The sequence below is a fragment of the Hylobates moloch genome, unplaced genomic scaffold (assembly GCF_009828535.3).
Source record: "Hylobates moloch isolate HMO894 unplaced genomic scaffold, HMol_V3 SCAFFOLD_10, whole genome shotgun sequence".
Lineage (NCBI taxonomy): Eukaryota > Metazoa > Chordata > Mammalia > Primates > Hylobatidae > Hylobates > Hylobates moloch.
In genome coordinates this window covers 70631525-70649314 of record NW_026652285.1, presented here as the reverse complement: position 1 = coordinate 70649314, position 17790 = coordinate 70631525, and the positions used below count along the sequence as shown (strand labels likewise).

The following is a 17790-nucleotide window of genomic DNA, read 5'->3' as shown; positions in this document are numbered from 1 at the left end:
TGCAAGCCAACTTGATGTGATCAAGGGACCCAAAAGGTTTAAAGAGAGAGAGCTTTGTAGTGGACTGTTTCCTCCTTCTCCAGGCGGAGTGAAAGTGGTGGGGATGACTATGAGCTTCAAGAGCCAGCGGGCATGGAGTGTGGGTGGGTGGAGGAATGTGAGTAACAGGACAAGCTCAGGGAGCTGAGCTGGGCTAGAAATGCTGGTCTCTTTGAGGAACCTGGGATTTGGGGGGAGTTTCAGCCCACTGTGTATCTTGAGTGATGAGCAGAGTGTTGGTAGCTAGAGAGGACGCATTTCCAAGGAAAGCTGCAAACAGATCAAACCTGAGCCTTCCAGGAGGACCCTGAAACAGGGGGAGGCAGACTCCAGGCCAGGACTCATTCACATTTGGTCATGCAGAATTCATTGCCTGCAAGGTCCACAGCCGGAGGCACTTGGCACTCACCCCCAGGCATCTGTGTGGGTGACCCCGCAAGAGACTTGACTTCTTGGCCCCGGTGGGCTCCAGCCATGGAAGACACGGTCTTTGATGGCCCAGCTCCACCGCCTTCCTTAAAAACACTAGACATGGCCCAAACAACTTGTGGTGGTTTTCAAAAAGCAATTATGACTTTAGAAATCAAAAAGGAAAGAAGTAGTCAAGATGAAATGGGAAGGTAGTCTGGTGCCGCTCACCCCCACCCCCCAACACGTGCACACACACACACACACACACACACACAGACACACAGGCTGTGTAACCTTGGACATGTCTCTGCACCTCCCTGTGCCTCAGGCTATAGACTGACTGAGTGCCTGTGACTGTCCCTAAGGGGCCCTTCTCAGTATAAACTGACAAAGAGTCAATTGTCCAGTGTGTGATTTTTCCCCAAGGAGGGTTTTTCCAAAGACCAAGTCGAGGGCCCTGATGACATTTCTGGCAGAGGAGTTCAGAAGTGATTTGAAAAAAGACCCATGAAGGAGCTGAGGGTAATGGGTCCCCCAGGGTGGCATTCATCTGGAAGTGCAAGTTCCAAGGTCTGGAGTAAAAAGGCAGTTTCGTTACTTTGTGGCCACAATCAAAATGTTAATATCACCAATGAAATTCCTTTATGAAATTCAGCTCAATGGGAGAAAAAAAAATCTTTTTTTCAATGCTGGCCTATTCAGACTGTTATATTATGGAAGGTAGATAGAATAGCAGGAGGGATGGATGCTGCCTGACACCTGAACAACTGGGTCTTGCCCTGGGTCCCGTGCTCTAAGAGGTCCTCATTCAGGCCCCTCGGGGCCCAGAATCTGCAAGCCACGGACACAGCCCACTCAGACCTGCACCCCTTCCAGCTTCCAGACTGTGCCCTGAATTCTCAGCCCATAAGCTGGAGCCGCTTCCAGGGTCTAGGGAGCCTCTTGCCCCAGTTCTTGAGGATAGACTGTGCCTTTGAGGGTACAGGGAGCTACTGATGCTGGAAGGGGAAGGAGGTGTGGACTGAGCCTGGCTGGGCTGCAGGATGGAGAGGGGTGGGAAGGGAAGGGGAGGGGTGGGCTGAGCAGCACACGGTCAGCTCCCTCTGTGCTGCTGAAACTCAGATAAGTCCCAGAATTCTGAATTTCAGCTTGGCCTTCCAGATCCCTAGGAAGGTGTATTTATTATGATGAGGAGATAGAGAATATTTTTGAACAGTTTGTTCATATGCTATAACTTTAATATTCAGACATATGGGATATGGGCCTCTACCTCACCCCAGGCCCTGCAAGTTTAGCAGGAAAGGCCTGGTTAGGGTATATTATCCCCTCTCTCTAGTCTTGCCAAAAGACAGGGTTTAAATCTCAGTCTTGTCACTCACTAGCTTTGTGGCACTAAGCAAGTTGACCTCCCTGAAAATGGGGGGTCTGTAAAATGGGGACAATAACAGTACCCACTTTATGAGGCTGTTGTGAGGGTTAAATGAGATAATGCACATAGTGTCTAGCACTGTACCTGGCACCCTGTGGGCACTGAAGAATAGCAGCTTTTCTCGGCATCAGGCACCTGATGTCCCTGCAGAGTATAACTTGGGATTCCCCCAATCCCCTGTTTTTCCAGACTCCACAGCAGTATGAGAGAGAGTACAACAACAAGCGGTCAGGCGTGGGGCCCAGCAAGTTCCACGGGTATGCCTACGATGGCATCTGGGTCATCGCCAAGACACTGCAGAGGGCCATGGAGACGCTGCATGCCAGCAGCCGGCACCAGCGGATCCAGGACTTCAACTACACGGACCACACGCTGGGCAGGATCATCCTCAATGCCATGAATGAGACCAACTTCTTCGGGGTCACGGTCAGTCCCACGCCTCTGGGCCGTTTTCCTTAGTGTTCCTTGTAAACATGCAAAGCAAAAGAGGGGCTGTTACAAGCTTTCTGTTGTGCGATCTGTTATCTCTGATCATTGAAGTAACTAATTGCAGGCCCTAGGATTGCAGGGCTGTTCAGACAAGGGGCAGGGACAGTGCGTGCTCTCGGACACATTGGGAAAATGCTTCTCTATGACTCATGGATAAGAAAGGGCATAGAGCCAGGTATTTGCTGAAGGTAGGCTTTCACTCTGCTACAAAAATGGTTGAAAAGTATTCTGTCCTTTTGGCTATTTACATTTTAGAGCAGTGGCTCTGTGCTCCCTGGCATAGTACCTGGCTTCAAGCTGCTAAACTACCTCCTGTTATGAAGATGTGAAAAGTTTTTTTGTCATTGAATATAAACAATTAGCATACACAGATAGCCTTTTCAATCTCCATGTGAATTTAGGATGAACTATGTATGACATGGTGCTGTAAATTCTTCCTCTCGTGGACTAATTTTGGTGACCATCTTTCTGTCTCTGCAGTCTCTTAAGCAGATTGACTATGATGCATGCCACATTCAAGTTTAATTGTGTAATAAAACAGTTTTCTTTTTGTTCTAAAAAGAAAGAAAAGAAAAAGAAAGAAAGGGCATAGAGGCTGGGCACGGTGGCTCACGCCTGTAATCCCAACACTTTGGGAGGCCGAGGCGGGTGGATCACCTGAGGTTAGGAGTTCGAGAGCAGCCTGACCAACATGGTGAAACCCTGTCTCTACTAAAAATACAAAATTAGCTGGGCATGGTGGCGCATGCCTGTAATCTCAGCTACTCTGGAGGCTGAGGCAGGAGAATCACTTGAACCCGGGAAGCAGAGGTTGCGGTGAGCTGAGATCACGTCATTGCACTCCAGCCTGGGCCACAAGAGCTAAACTCCATCTCAAAAGAAAAAAAAGGTCATAGAGAGTTGACTGCGCACACGGTGCAGGCGCAGTTTACCAGATGGTGGGCTGGGGTGGGCCAGGAGAAGCTCTGGACCCAAAATCAGGTTCAAATCCTGGGCCTTCATTTACAAGTTACCTTCTTTGAACTACAGTTTTCATTCACACAATGGAAATCATACTTATCTTGTAAGCTAGTTTTAAAGATTACGCATTACATAATATAACTTGTTAATATTTATTGAGCAAGCTACTTGCTCTGAGCCTCAAGTTTCTCATCTGGGAAATGGGGATAATAATATAAATCTTGCAGGGAAGTTGGGAAAATAAGCAATGATAATATGGCTAATACTTCTTGATTGCATATTATGTGCTAGACATTGTGCTAAGTACATAATGTAGTTAGACTCAATAATGTATGCCTAGTGCTAGGCACATAGCAGTCACTCAATAAATGCTATTGTTACTGTTAATAATGATTACACTGTATCCTTATGCCATCCATAGGAAGTAGGTACTCTTATTATTCCCATGAACAGTGAAGAACCTGGAACTCAGAGTATTTAAGTACTATAGCGAATCAGGGTCAAGTGGGATTTGAACTTGGGTCTAGCTCTTAATTGCTGCAGAAGGTAGTGACCTTCTGGTAATGGACCAAAGTGGTAGTTATTCGTCACTGTCTCTGCTGCAGAAAATATGGAAAATTCATCTGAAGAATAGGTTGAGTGGGCTAAAGTGCTGTCCTGTGTTCTAATTTAAAGATTCAGAGTAGAGTCAATCTGTCTTGAGGAATTAAAGGTAGATAAGCTGAGCTGGCTGGGGCATTTCTTGAAAATGCATATTCATGCATGCGTGTGCTGAGGCTTGTATTGTTGGTCTGGTGGGCTGGAACCTGTGCAGGTGCTGAAGGTGTGGATAATGGTGTGGTGCCAAGGTAAGATGGGCTCCCTGTCCTAGAGCCTGTGGCTCACGTGCACGAGCAAGACCTAGACAAAAACAGTGAGATGTTAAAAGTGCTTGGCACTGTGGGAGAAACTATTTGAGCCCAAGCCCGAGCCCAGAGGGATTTCTGTGACCTTTAGTGAAAAAGTCAGGGTAGGTTTTTTGGAAGAGGTGGCATTTGACCCGTGCCTTGAACTGTGGGCAGGAATTAGACATGAAGACAGGCGCTGGCCAGAGGGAGCATGGTGAGCAAGGGAGAAATGCAAGAGGGAAGGAAGGACAGTTAGAACACTGGGAAGCTGGATGAGGAGGCTGGGAAGGGAAGTTGGGGTCCAGTTCTGCAGGGACATGCTAAGGAGACTGGCCTTTATCTTCCAGGCCAACCATTCCCAAAGTGTGGTCTGCATCATCTGGGAGCTTGTTAGAGATGCACATTCCCAGGCCCCACACGGGCCCATTAAATCAGAACCTCTCAGGGTGGGGCCCAGCCATCTGTGTTTTAACAAACCCTGCAGGTGGTTCTAATGCACACCAGGGTTTGAGACCACTGCTGGGGGGCAGTGGGGGGGCAGTGGGGAGGCACCGAGGTGGCACTGAGGTTTGCTCAAATGAAGTCGATTTCCAAAATCCCTGAGCAGAGCCATTCTGGACTAAAGGCTCTGAGAAATTCACTCCCACAATGTATTGGCGAAGTCCATTTTTGTAGCGCAGCCTAGATTCAGGCTGGAAACTTTTAACAGCTTTCCTCAGACCAGTAGCTTAAAGAATTATTTTTATTCTCAGAACTCCTTGTTATAAAATCTCACATGGAGCCTGGTATATAAAACAGATTAAAGAAGAGCTTCTCAGTTGAACAGAGAAGGAGCCCTGAACTCTGCCTGTTCAGCCCCCTCTTCCTGCAGCCCCCTCCCCACCCCTGCAGCCCCTGAGATCCCTCCCTCAGAAATGCTGGACAGAACACCCATCAAAATACCTTCAAAGTCCTTTCTCCTCATCCTACAAGTTCATGGACTGAGACTCAGAGAGGAGTGGGATTCGCCCAGGGTCCCACGGGTAGCATTTTGGCAGGGCTGTTTCAAAACGAATTCAAAGTATCCAAAGCTGAAATGGATGAATAGAGAGCTACAGAATCTATAAAGCATTTTGCCATCCTTCATAATCCTAGAACTCTGCATTTTGCCTAGGTGCCTGATAGATCTTTGTTGGAGATCATTTATAACCACTTCTAAATGCTCCCTTTCATCTAAGCCAAATAATACATAAACCTTACTTGATGAGCAATTAGATAGACTGTCTGAAATGTTCTCCATGGCTTGAGGATGAGTTTCTTTTTAATGGGAAATTCCTTGGCACCTATTTTTGTCTGCTCCAGCTTGTGACTCAGAACTCAGTGAACATCAGAACTGAAAGTCATCTTAAATAGCCTCAAATTCAATGCTTTTGTGGTGTAGATGAGTGTCTGAGGTCCAGAAAAGGAAAATGACTCCTTCAGAGCCAGGCAGCAAGATGGTTTGGCAGAGCTGGAATTGTAGCTGGACAGGCCCTGCCTCCACCCCCTCAACACCATCTCCCTTTTCTTTGCATAAGTGTCCCTTTAGTGGAGACAGACCGCAACAGTGAAACGGTCCTGCACTCCATGTTACCTTCCTCCTATCCCCTTTGTCACATATTAATAGGTGCTTGTCACTGGGTTGTAGACAGGTTTCGTTAAAATTGTCTTCTGGTCACAGCAAAAAGAACATCTTCTGACAAAATAAAAAGTGTCTCTGTGGTCCAAGGAAACCACAGAAGGCCAAGTTCAGCTATAAATAAAGAGTTAGAAAGGAAAACAACATGGGAGGTGGAAATAAATGGAAGCATTTTCCATTTGCTGAAGGATGTTCATTATACAGCACACACAGTATCCATTTTTCCACTCTCAGGCAGATATCTTAGTCTGGGTGCCCCCTCATTTAGCATGTTTACTATATGGGAAATCGTTTAAACACATTAAATTAATTATATCCATGACTCAATTTCAATTGATTCAATATGCACACTCTGCCAGGAGCTGGGCCAGTGGTCCCGGCTTGGCATGTGGATGAAGAAATGTCTTCCATGCATCCTAGGTTGGGAATCCACCTTAACTCAAGGCGAGTTCTGTTTTATCTTCTTAGAAGCTCTGCTCCCAGTGACTCTCTTCAGGGAACACTCTGAAGTGGGATTCCACATCCCTATGGCCCACCGATGACTTGGGGGTGCCGTACATCTCTCTGATGTTCAGCCCTGGGGTTGGCCCTCCGTGGTTTAGAAGTCTCAGGATGCTTCCCCTCCTCCATCCCCCTCCTCTGTCAATTATGCGACCAGGAAACTCAGGCTAGAATTGGCTATTTAAATCTCAAAAGCCCAGAGCATTCTGAGAATCCCCTTTTCTGAAAATGACAGGGCTTGGAACCCAGCTCAGCAGAGCTCATCATTAGAGCCATGATTCTTAACCTTCTAAAGGCATGAGAATCTCCCAGGGCGCTTCATTTAAAATGCAGGTTCCCTGGCCCCACCCCATAACTTCTGATTCTGTGGTCTTATGGTAAAGCTCAGGAATTCACATATTAAATAGCAGTCTGAGAGATTCTTAAATAGCAACCTGAGAATTGCTTGGGGCCACACACACACACGTTTTTGTGGTTTAAACCTGTCGGAAATGGATTTGCTCCTACATTCATTCACTCTTCTAGCAAGCCCTGCACTGGGTGTATGGAGTATAGAGAGGAATAACATACGGTCCCTGGCCCCAAGAGCCCCTCATTCAATAGCAGTGGGAATGGACAAGTAGAGGAACAATTCCTAGGCAGTATCCATGGTCTGTCCAAGGCCTCTGGAGGAAAGACGGTTTCGCTTAGGGGAGTAAAGACCAAGGAGCCATCTTGCTGGATCAATAATTGCAAGGTAGCCATCCTGTGGGGAACCCTCCTGTGCATGTGGTGGGAGCAAGGATGCAATACCAGGGTCCCTCTTCCCAACGCTCAACGCATCAGTGCACTGTAGCTGAACAGACTCCTTTCATTTGGCTTTCCTAATCAAGATGCACTAAATTCTTCGTCAGGAGACCATAACCTTTCAGCACATGCTTGGAAACACTGGCTAAGCCTTCAGGTGAAAATCAAAGCCTTAAAGTTCTTCAGGTGATCATTTTTCTTTAACTCTTTCCAGTTTCCAGTCTCTTAAAACAAGGGTGACCTCCCAGATCTCAAGGTCGACAAATCCTTTGGGTATGTCAGGCTAAGATATGATGGCTGTTACCAGCAGTATACCCCGCTTGGTAAATGTATCTTCTGATTTGTCTTTTAAAAGGACAGCACATTGAGATTGTGGTACCTATGACAGGCTAAATTTGCAGAATCAGCTGGGCGCAGTGGCTCCTGCCTGTAATCCTAGCACTTTGGGAGGCTGAGGTGGGTAGATCGCTTGAGCCTAGGAGTTTGTGACCAGCCTGGGCAACGTGATGAGACTTTGTCTCTACAAAAAAATACAAAATTTAGCTGGACATGGTGGCAGGTGCCTGTAGTCTCAGCTACTTGGGAGGCTGAGGTGGGAGGATCACCTGAGCCCAGGAGGTTGTGGCTGGTTACGCCTCTGTACTTCAGCCTGAGCGATAGAGTGAGACTCCATCTCAAAAATGAAATAAAATAAATTAATAGACTCTCATTTTACCTTATGAAAATTGAACCCATGCTTTTCCAGGAGTTCCTTAGAGCATGTACACTGGGTTTGGATGGGGGCTTTTAGGTGTTGAGAGCATTTGACCATAGGGAAATTGAAAGAGGCTCCTGGGGAATGTCTTGGATTATGAGAAGAGGGCTCCATTTTTGCTAAAGTTTGCTGTGACTGTCCCTCATTCTCAGTGGGTGTACTCTATGTGGTAACGATCACAGTTGGAAAGAGGGTGACCCATTAAGTTCCTCCAAATAATAGAGCCATCCTTCATCCTCTGCCCAGTGTCTCTCAACCAGCAGCGGGTCTGGACATCCTAGTGTAACATCTGTCAGGACAGGCTGGCACCCTTAGGTTCAGGCATTTCACCTCTGATGGCTATTATCTTCTAATTGGTCTCACCAAGGTGATGAAGAACAGCAGATGGTGATTTGCAGAGTTTATTGATCCATTTGCTTTTGTTGCTGGTGAAGAGGGATCCAGGCTTAGCCAGTATACCCCTTAAAGTTTCTGCAAGATTTTAAGAAAATTATTTCTACTAAGACTCAAAAAATGCTCCCCCCACCCCCTAGACAAGTCACCACCCCACCACCCACCCTACCAACTTTTTACCTAAAAAGAGGACATCATAGAGTTAAACTCAGTTTGGTTGGAATTCCAAGTACTCCAAGTAAGGTCAGACTAGGTAGCTAGAGAAAACCAACAGGTTCCTCGTTCCAGGGGAATTTGCAATGTTGGCTCAAACCCACCTTTATTTCATACCCACTGTTGCCTCGCCCTACTGTGATCCTGGAGTTTGTGCACTTGGTTTTTTAAGTCAAAACAGATAATTTTACACACACACACACACACACACACACACACACACACACACGAGTTACATATCATCTTGTTAGAGTTGTCCCATCTCTCCTGCCTGTTTGATCTTTTGGGGTCCTGGTTTTACTTTCCAATGTAGAAACTAAACTTCAGGCCTCCCACCAGCCAGACATTTGTGTCTTATATTTGATATCATCATTTGCTCATAGAAGTCTTTTTTAGGTTGAATCTGGGAAAGAAATAGACAAGAAACAGGGCACTGGGAACTCCATCCAGAAATAGGGAAAACTCTGCCCAGTCAAGATTTGACACCATTTGGGCTGGTCGTTCTTCCAGTTGTGACTCTATCCCCCAGATTATCTTGATTGTGCCTGTTTCTTGACTTTGCGCTCAAGGCTATCACTGGAGAACTTGTTAGAAGCTCTGAAACAGTCCAAATGTGGTATAACAACTGGGAGCCCTAGAACATGGGGCTCGTTCCAGTGACCCCCTGCTAGCATCCAATGCCACCCCATGGTTTCCTATTCTGAGGTCCCTTTTTCATGTTCCTTTCTTGTCTGCTGCCCGGGAGCAACAGAAAACCCATCCAGAACTTTCTCTGTGCCTCATGTGTCCCCAGCACATCCCAGACCCAGGTAGTTCCAGTGAAATTGCATCACACACAAACTTAATGTAGGAGCTGATTTGAGACTCTAATCTCTCTCCCTCTATTCTCTGGCTAACCAGCTCACCCTCAAACTCAGATGAAATGTACCACTGCCCAGGACATGGCAGTGATCAACTATAACAAGAATTGCAAATTTGAAAAGTCAAGTAAAAAGAGGTCACAGTGTATGTCTCTTAGAGCTGTGTGACCTTGGAGAAGTTATTTACGTCTCTGTGCTTCAGTTTCCTCATTTGTAGAGTGGAGGTAAATATTTCTTCTTTCAAAGTGTTGTTGTGGGAAATAACAATGTTTAGTACCTAAGAACTACATCATCATTATTGCTATCATTATTACTACTGCTATTAAGATGGTTACTTTACAAAGAACAGAGTTTGTGTGGGTCTAATCAAGACCCAGCAAACCATCATTGCATACCTATGAGGTACCATTCTGTTTCATATATATAATCTCATTTCACCCTCTTGACAATAAACAAATCTATTAACTTGTATGAAGGATGGAGTGGTTTAATATCCAAACAGAACCAAGTAAACTCTGCCTCTAAGCAAGAACACTTGAGTTCTCTCCTGTGGCCATTCACTCTAGGGATTTGAAAATTACCTTAATGTGGAAGGCGTCTGCTCTCAGCTCTCCCTCCTCTTCCTCCCTTCTGACTAGCTCAGTGCTCCAGCAGCCCTAAGCATTACCACTCAGCATTATACACAAAAGCTAATTGCAGCAGATGCTGGTGGTGTCCCACCCAGATCTCCTGAGCTCAGTTTCAGAGGGCTGCATAGGTTTGCCCATCCCCCAGCTGCTGCAGGTGCCCCTGCTAATGGTTCACACCTGCTGCCTTCCCCACAGTCCCTACAGGATTGGGTGATTGGTGCCTCCTGCCTGGAGGTGCCTAGGAATTACACCCACCCCATCAGCCTGCAGCAATGACCTATGCATTGGTACAACACCCAGTGCAATTTACCCTCCAGGGCTTCCAACCAGAACAAGCTGAGGCTCACCTTCATCTTAAACCACATCTGAGCATGGCCTCTTCCATTTTCTTCTCTCCCTTACAGGTTTCTTCTGAGAACACGTCGTTAACAAATTACTGACATGTGATTCCCTGTCCTAGGCTTTGTTTCTGGAGGACCCCATCTAAGACACCCATGTGTATTTATGGGAAATTTAAGCATTTTCAAGAGAAAATTTTTACTGTAACCTTATAGTTACCATATGTGTAACTTTAGAACCAATGGTCCTCCTTACCTCCCCCCACACCAGGTTGGAGGGTTCTGGACTCTTCTGCCTCGTCCCTGGTGCGTTTTGCCTGCACCCCTGCCCATTGCAGTAGCTGGTAGGAGAGCCATATTCGTCTCCTCCAACGAATTAGTATCTCCCAGATTTGCAGGGACCACAGCCCTTCCTTTCTCTGATCCCCTCATACTTCACCTGGCCCTTTATGCCTGGTAGAAGCTCAATAATCCCTGGTAACCTCTAGTCAATGTTGTTGGATTAAATTCACACATGATTGAGAAATTCACACTTTTCTACTCTGTTGCCTTCCAGGCATCTATAAACTAAAAAGACTTTTTCAACCCAATAATTAGAACTGACAACAGAAGTATTAACAGGACTTAGATTTCTTGAATCTGCTAATAGTGATTACCAAATTCTTGCTGTGATGCCTGGTATCAGTAATTCACACAAGGTCACGTGCATGTGTGTGTGTGCGCGTGTGCATGTGCACGTGCACGCATGCGTTGGAGGAATCCCTTCCTGAGGTGGCATAAAAACTCATCCTTTATTCCCCTCCCAATCTCTCGTTTCTCCCATAAGCAACTCTCTGGGGCTCAAATCCCAGGGCTTGTGCAGCAGAAGCAATTGCTGATGGGCCCTCTGTGGCTTCAGATTGTCAGAAACATTTTCGAGAGGTAATTGCTAGTAATAAACAACAACTATAATAATAATAATCCTTGCTGTGTGACTGCCCTGTTTACAGAGTACATTTATAGTCTCTCCCATCTTCCTTCCTTAATGCAATTACATTTATTCACTCATGCTAATAATAGTTATCAATTAATGAGCTCCTACTGTATCCCAGGAAGCATTCTAAGCACTTTTCCCTTATTATTGAATATGGTGGGGATGTACAATTCCCAGTCCCTGGTACACTCCTCCAGTGAGCTGCATCTGGCTTGCTTACCTATGTCAGGTCTCTCCCCTCCTCTCTCCTTCCCGGTGAGACCTAACCTGACACCCTACTTTAAATTGCAACTCCCTCCCCATCCACCCAGCCTCCCTCTACCCATTCTTCTCCACAACAGCTAGCCCCATCTGACATACTACGTATTTACTTATTTATTGTCTGTTTTATTTTCTGCTTTATCTCTAAGGCTTAGAACTGGGTGCCTGGGACATAGTAGGTGCCTGATAAATATTTGTCTAATGAACAGATGATTTAAATAATTAATGACCATGTCATAGATTAAAGAAACAGGCTCAGCAAAGTTCAATGATTTACTCAAGATCTTACAGGTAGTAAGTGAGAGTTTATGCAAGGCTACCAAGTCTGACTGACTCAAAGTCCATATTCTTAAGCATTTAGGTATCCAATTAATTCAACCAGCATTCCCTGCACCTCCAGTAAGCCAGACCAGGGCCAGGTAGGAGTAGTAAAATGTAAGGTTTTGCCCCTAAGGGGCTCACCGTGGGAACAACCAGGTGAGATGTATCAGAGAGAGAGCAGGTACTACCATCCCCATATTAATAGTGAAAGATGTAACGGTTCCCCTCTGCACTGGATTATTTGTGTGTCTATCTGCCTCCTCCTGCTGGACTCTGAGCCCCTTGACAGTGGGGCCTATAATTCTCTCTGTACCCCTGGTGTCTACAAGACCCAGCTCTTAGTCCATGAAATATATTTGCTGATGGAATGAATTACAAAATTATAGCTCAGAAAGGCAAAGTAGCTATGTTGGGGTCCCACAGTGCATAACTGGTGAACCTGGTTCAGAACTACATTCTAGGTCTTCTGATCTAAATGCAAGTGTCTCAAAATCTTGTGCTGTTAGGTGTTGCTTGGCTGCCCTTCCCCCTTTAATTTAAATACAATTACAAATGACTGCAGACAATGTACAGCACAGGAAAGAAACCTACTCCTTCTGCTGTCAGATAAATTTGAAAGATCAAAATAATGTGGTTTAGCAATTTGTTTGAATTGATGCCTAACCTTCCAAAGCTTGCAAGTTTGACTTCATCAAGTCAGGGAAAAAATAGCTATTTCCTTAAGAAAAGCAGTGTGGGGGAGTGTATCAGCTTATGAGAGCTTCAACAGAAGGTGCAGGCTCTGTCTTTATCCCTGGGAGAAACAAAGAGGAGGCTCCTTGGAAGGAGCCAGGGACGTGGTGGTCATAGCAAATTACCATAATGACAGATGTCATGATAATAGGAATGACGAACAGTTTTGAATGCCTACTACATGCTGAGCGCTATGCCAAGCTCCTAGATGTATTATTTCACTTAATCCTCACATTCACCTGTTATGGATTGAATCGTGCCCCCCTAAAAAATCCATCTGCTGAACTGCAACCCACAGTAGCTCAGAATGTGACCTAATTTGGAAATAGGGTTGTTACAGATGTGATTAGTTAAGATGAGGTCGTACTGAAGTAAGGTAATCCAATATAACCAGTGTTCCTATAAAAAGGGGAGATTTGAAGACAGCCAGGCACACAGGGAGAATGCCATGCGATGATGAAGCAGAGATAGGGATGAGGTTTCTATATAATCAGGAGCGCCAGTGATTGCCAGCAAACCACCAGAAGGTGACTGATCCTCCCTCACAGCCCTCAGAAGGAAGTGGCCTTGCCAACACCTTGATCTCAGACGTCTAGCCTCCAGAACTGAGAGAGCAAATTTCCATTGTTTAAGCCACCCAGTGTGTGAGGTACTTTGTGATGATGGCCCAAGCAAACTGACACATTCCCAAAAATGACTGTTATTGTCATTGTTTTGCAGCTGAGAGGTTAAGGAGGTAGAGGATTAAGTAATTTAACCCTCTCATTCAACCTGAGAGGTTAAAAAAATTACCCAAGGTCACAGAGCTAGTGAGTAGAGAAGAGTAGAGAAGCTGGGATTTGAACACAAGCCGTCTAACTTTCGACCCTCACTTTTAACCATTATCCTACACCTATAAAAGCTCTCCTCCATTAGGGGGCAAAAGAATCTAGCCCGAGAAGGACAATGCAGAAATAAACCAATGATATCAGCACTTCCCACCACCCCAGTTTCCAGGGGGAGCTCGGTGGCTCTCCCTAACCTGCTGAGTAAGAGGCAAGGCTGAAGCCAGGCCCCAGCCCCCGGTTCTGGGCCAGCCTCACTGAAAGCTCTGGCCACAGCAATGGAAGAGACTCTTTATATTGTACCCACCTTTCCCCTGATCGGGAGGAGGGAGGGCATTTTATAACCTCACCTGCCCTGTTCTAACTTATTCATGTGTTTCAAAATAACATATATTAATGCATATTTATTTTGTATTATAAAAATAATCCATGTCCTTTGTAGAAAATGTGAAAAATACAGGCACACACCAAAGAGAAATCAGTCTCCCTAAACCTCATCATTCAGACAGACTCATGGGACACTTCACATTCAGATGTGATCCTTTTTATTTTAATTTCTTTATCATTTATTTTGGTCCCTCACATTATAAAACTTTTTCCATGGCAATGGTTCTCAGTCTTCTTAACCCTATCATTTTTTAAATTGTGATAAAATATGTATAAAATAATGTTTACTGTTTTAGTCATTTTTAAGTGTACAAATTCAGTGGCATTAAGCACATTGACCATGTTATACAAGCATCACCACTATTTATCTCCAGAACTTTCTCATCATCCTAAACTGAAACTGCATACCCATTAAATAATAACTCCCAGCTGGGCGCAGTGGCTCATGCCGTAATCCCAGCACTTTGGGAGGCCAAGGCGGGTGGATAACCTGAGGTTGGGAGTTCTAGACCAGCCTGGCCAACAGGTGAAACCCCGTCTCTACTAAAAATACAAAAATTAGCTGGGTGTGGTGGCACATGCCTGTAATCCCAGCCTGAGGTGGGAGAATTGCTTGAACCCAGGAGGTGGAGGTTGCAGTGAACTGAGATCATGCCACTGCACTCCAGCCTGGGCAACAGAGTGAGACTCTGTCTGAAAAAAAAAAAATAAGAATAATAACTCCCTTCAGAGGAGTTTTTATTAAATGGGTTTTTATTTATTATGGGAGAGCTTATTTTATTTAGCTACTATTTATTATGATAGAGCAATTTTATTTAGCTGTACATTTATTTTTTAAGTACTTTTAAAGATATCATAGGTAGTTTGCTAATTTTAGAGGGAAATAATGGTATTTGCAAGCTACCGCTAACCAAATAGTTATTAGCCCAGCAAAAGTCTGGTTGCTTTTGCATACAGAAACCTAAGAATGTACACTTTTAAATGTTGCAAATATAAATCGCAAATATTTTCAAGTAAATAGTATAATTAAACATTAGCGATAGCCCCACTATTGAAGAAAATACTCAGAGATATATCCAGATCCTATATGAAAAACGAATCTGAAGATTACGTGCATTTCTCTTGGTGCGAGACCAGAATCCCCCCTCTGTGTGTGTGTCAAGGTATGTTAGCCCAGGAGCTTGCTAAGCAGGAAAGAAGTTTTCTAAAATCAGGAGAAGACAGCTGACAAATTACAGCCTGCAGGACGGCATTGGCTCTGGGCCCTGATGGACACTGGCTCCGCCTGTGTGTGCTCATGCAGAGGTTACTCACACACACTCGATGTGACACTCTGTGCTTGCCTGGATGAGGGCCAGACCTGCGTGCTGGAGAAAAGGACACTTGGAAGAGCCACTTTCTCATGAAATTCTAACCACCACTGCCACCTCCTTCTTTCTCAATGGGATTCAGGCTTCCTAGAATTACTGCCTAAACCAGTAATTTTAAAGTAAAGACCTGGAGTCTGGTTGGGGCATTGTAAATTGTGGAAGGGGGGAAGTGGGGGACTATAAGAGACTGGAGGGGGGTGCCCACCTTTGTCTTCCTAAGAGGTATGAAATGGTTAAGTGTGGAACCTGGAGACAGACTTCCTAGGTTCACATCTTGGCTCTACCTGCTAGCCGGGTAAACTTGAGCAAGGAATCAATCTCTCTTCATCTCAGTTTCTTATCTGTAAAACATAGATAGTGCCTTAGATCAAGCTCCTTGTAAATGCAGATGGGACATCTGTGCAGAAGGTTTGTCAGAGAGCATGCTCTGGATACACCTGTAGGGAAGTGAAGGGGACAGAACCAGGCAGAGCAAGAAGCTGACAGCAGTGTGGCTGCAACTGAGGCTCCACCTGATTCTGGTAGCTCTGGAGCTGGGATGATGCAGAGGCTGGGCCCAGGTGTCCTCTTATCAGCTAGTCACTGGCCCTGGGAGCAGGTGTATCCTTAGGCAAGGCAGTTCCTCATGGTGGAGGGTAATTCGCAGTAAGGAAGTAGGCTGGGACCTTTAGTAGCCAATATTCTCAGGAGCTGGGGAATGATGGTGCTTTGGCCCTAAAGAGGCCAAAATACTGGGCAAGCACCCCAGTAACCCCTATAGATAACAACGGGGCCTACCTTAAAGGGCTGTGACGATTAAAGAGGTTTATACACGTTGAGTGCCTGGGACATAGTATGTGCTGAATTAGTGCAAGGATGACGAGGAAGCTTGTATTTGGATACCAACTTCACAGTCTTCTAGACCCTCAAACACCTATAATTAATTTTCCAGGAGATTCTGTGGTTGGTGGGTCCCCAACCAGCTGCTTCAGTTGGATTCTTGCAGCTCTTGCCATCTTTGGTAATTCACATTCTCACATTCATATGCACGCAAACACACTCACAGGCATGCGTGCACACACACATCCCTAAATATGTGGTCTATGGGTATTCATATTCATCATGTATACAGCTGTGTATCAGTGTATTCCAGGAGTTTTCAAACTTGTTTTTCAAAGGAGATTTTAACTAGCAGCCCAATATTAGTGTCCTTCATTTAACATTTCTGTTAGTAGTAACATTGCATTTAACATTACATTTTCTTTTTCCAGTTTGCTCTTTGGAAGACTTTGCTGACTGTCCCTTTGGATTTAAAAATTAGTAAGCAAATTTCTGCAGTAACAAAGAAGAAGCAAAGCCTTCTTGGGGAACCTGGGTCTGAGCTGTCAGGTCATCTCACAGGAGGCAGGCCCTGGAGGACAGCCTGGCAGCAATGGCAGCTTTTCCAATAGAGCAACAGGTGCTCAAGAAGGAACCATGGTAGCTGGTATCCAGACCTACACTCTTTATTTTAATGTTGCATGTTTATTTGAATGTGCACTGTAAAAATATAACTAGCATTTAAGGTAGCGAGATAAGCATTCTTTTTTCAGTTTTTTTTTTTTTTTTTTTAAGGCAGATATTTAGTAAAGGAAAGCACAGATGGCGGGTGGATGTTGTGAAAACCATGAGGGTGGCACACGTATGACAAGGTTTGGGAAACAGTGACCTCCTTATTGCTTTATCTTAAAAGTCACTGTGGTCGTCCCCTTAAAAGCTTAAGAAATGAATCAGAAGAGAGTGGGAAAGAGAATGAGAAAGAGAGAGAGAGAGGGAGAGAGAGAGAGAGAGAGAGAAGGGAGAGGGATCCACCAGCAGCAGCAGCACATTGATTTTCTTGGCCAGCTTGTGTAGTTACCAAAGCAGCAAACAGTACTGTGCTTTTTACGCATGAGGTTTTTGTGGTAGGGTTAATAGCGTTTTTGTTTAATGCCCTTTCACCTCATTCCCATGTTTTTAGTAATAAAAAATGGTGGCAGGCCAGGGAGTGGGTGTCTACTGAACAGGGCAGAGTCAAACTACTCTTAGAAACATGGCCCTCAGACCCCAGCAGCACAATGTAGAAATCCTTGAATTCACCCTCTTTTGCAATCATTTTGACTCCAGTTAATTCATTCGCTTGCAACAGAGGCTTCTACTACCAACTCCTTGAGGGTTGGGTCTTTCTGAGATTTATCTCTGTTTTCAGTTTCTAGCACATGGCCTGGACTATCATTGAAGTTAGTGAACAGATACATCAGAGAGATTTTTATCATCATCCCTGTCCCCTACTTCTTGAATGTCTCCTCAGGTTTTACACATAATAGATACACAGGAAGGATTGGCTGGCTGGTTGAATGGATGGGCAGATGGGTAGAGTGGTGGAGACATGAGTGGGGGGATGGATGGAGGGGTGGGAATGTGAGTAGATAGTTGGATGGCTGAGTGGAAGGAGTGAATGGTGAATGAGTGATGAATATGTGGGTAGGTGTATAGATATAGATGGATGGATGGATGTGTGGATAGGTAGATTGATATAGATGGAGGGATAATGTGTGGGTAGGTAAATATGGATGGAT

At 45.1% G+C, this 17790-nt stretch overlaps 1 protein-coding gene across 2 annotated transcripts in view; it reads left to right on the top strand.

Annotated features, from left to right (window-relative positions):
* GABBR2 (gamma-aminobutyric acid type B receptor subunit 2) overlaps positions 1-17790 on the top strand; it is a 426725-nt gene that overhangs the window by 261549 nt on the left and 147386 nt on the right. For both annotated transcript variants that reach the window (XM_032164654.2, XM_058446038.1), the window contains one exon: positions 2069-2305. In XM_032164654.2, the coding sequence (XP_032020545.1) occupies positions 2069-2305 (237 nt within the window). The remainder of the gene's footprint in view (positions 1-2068; positions 2306-17790) is intronic.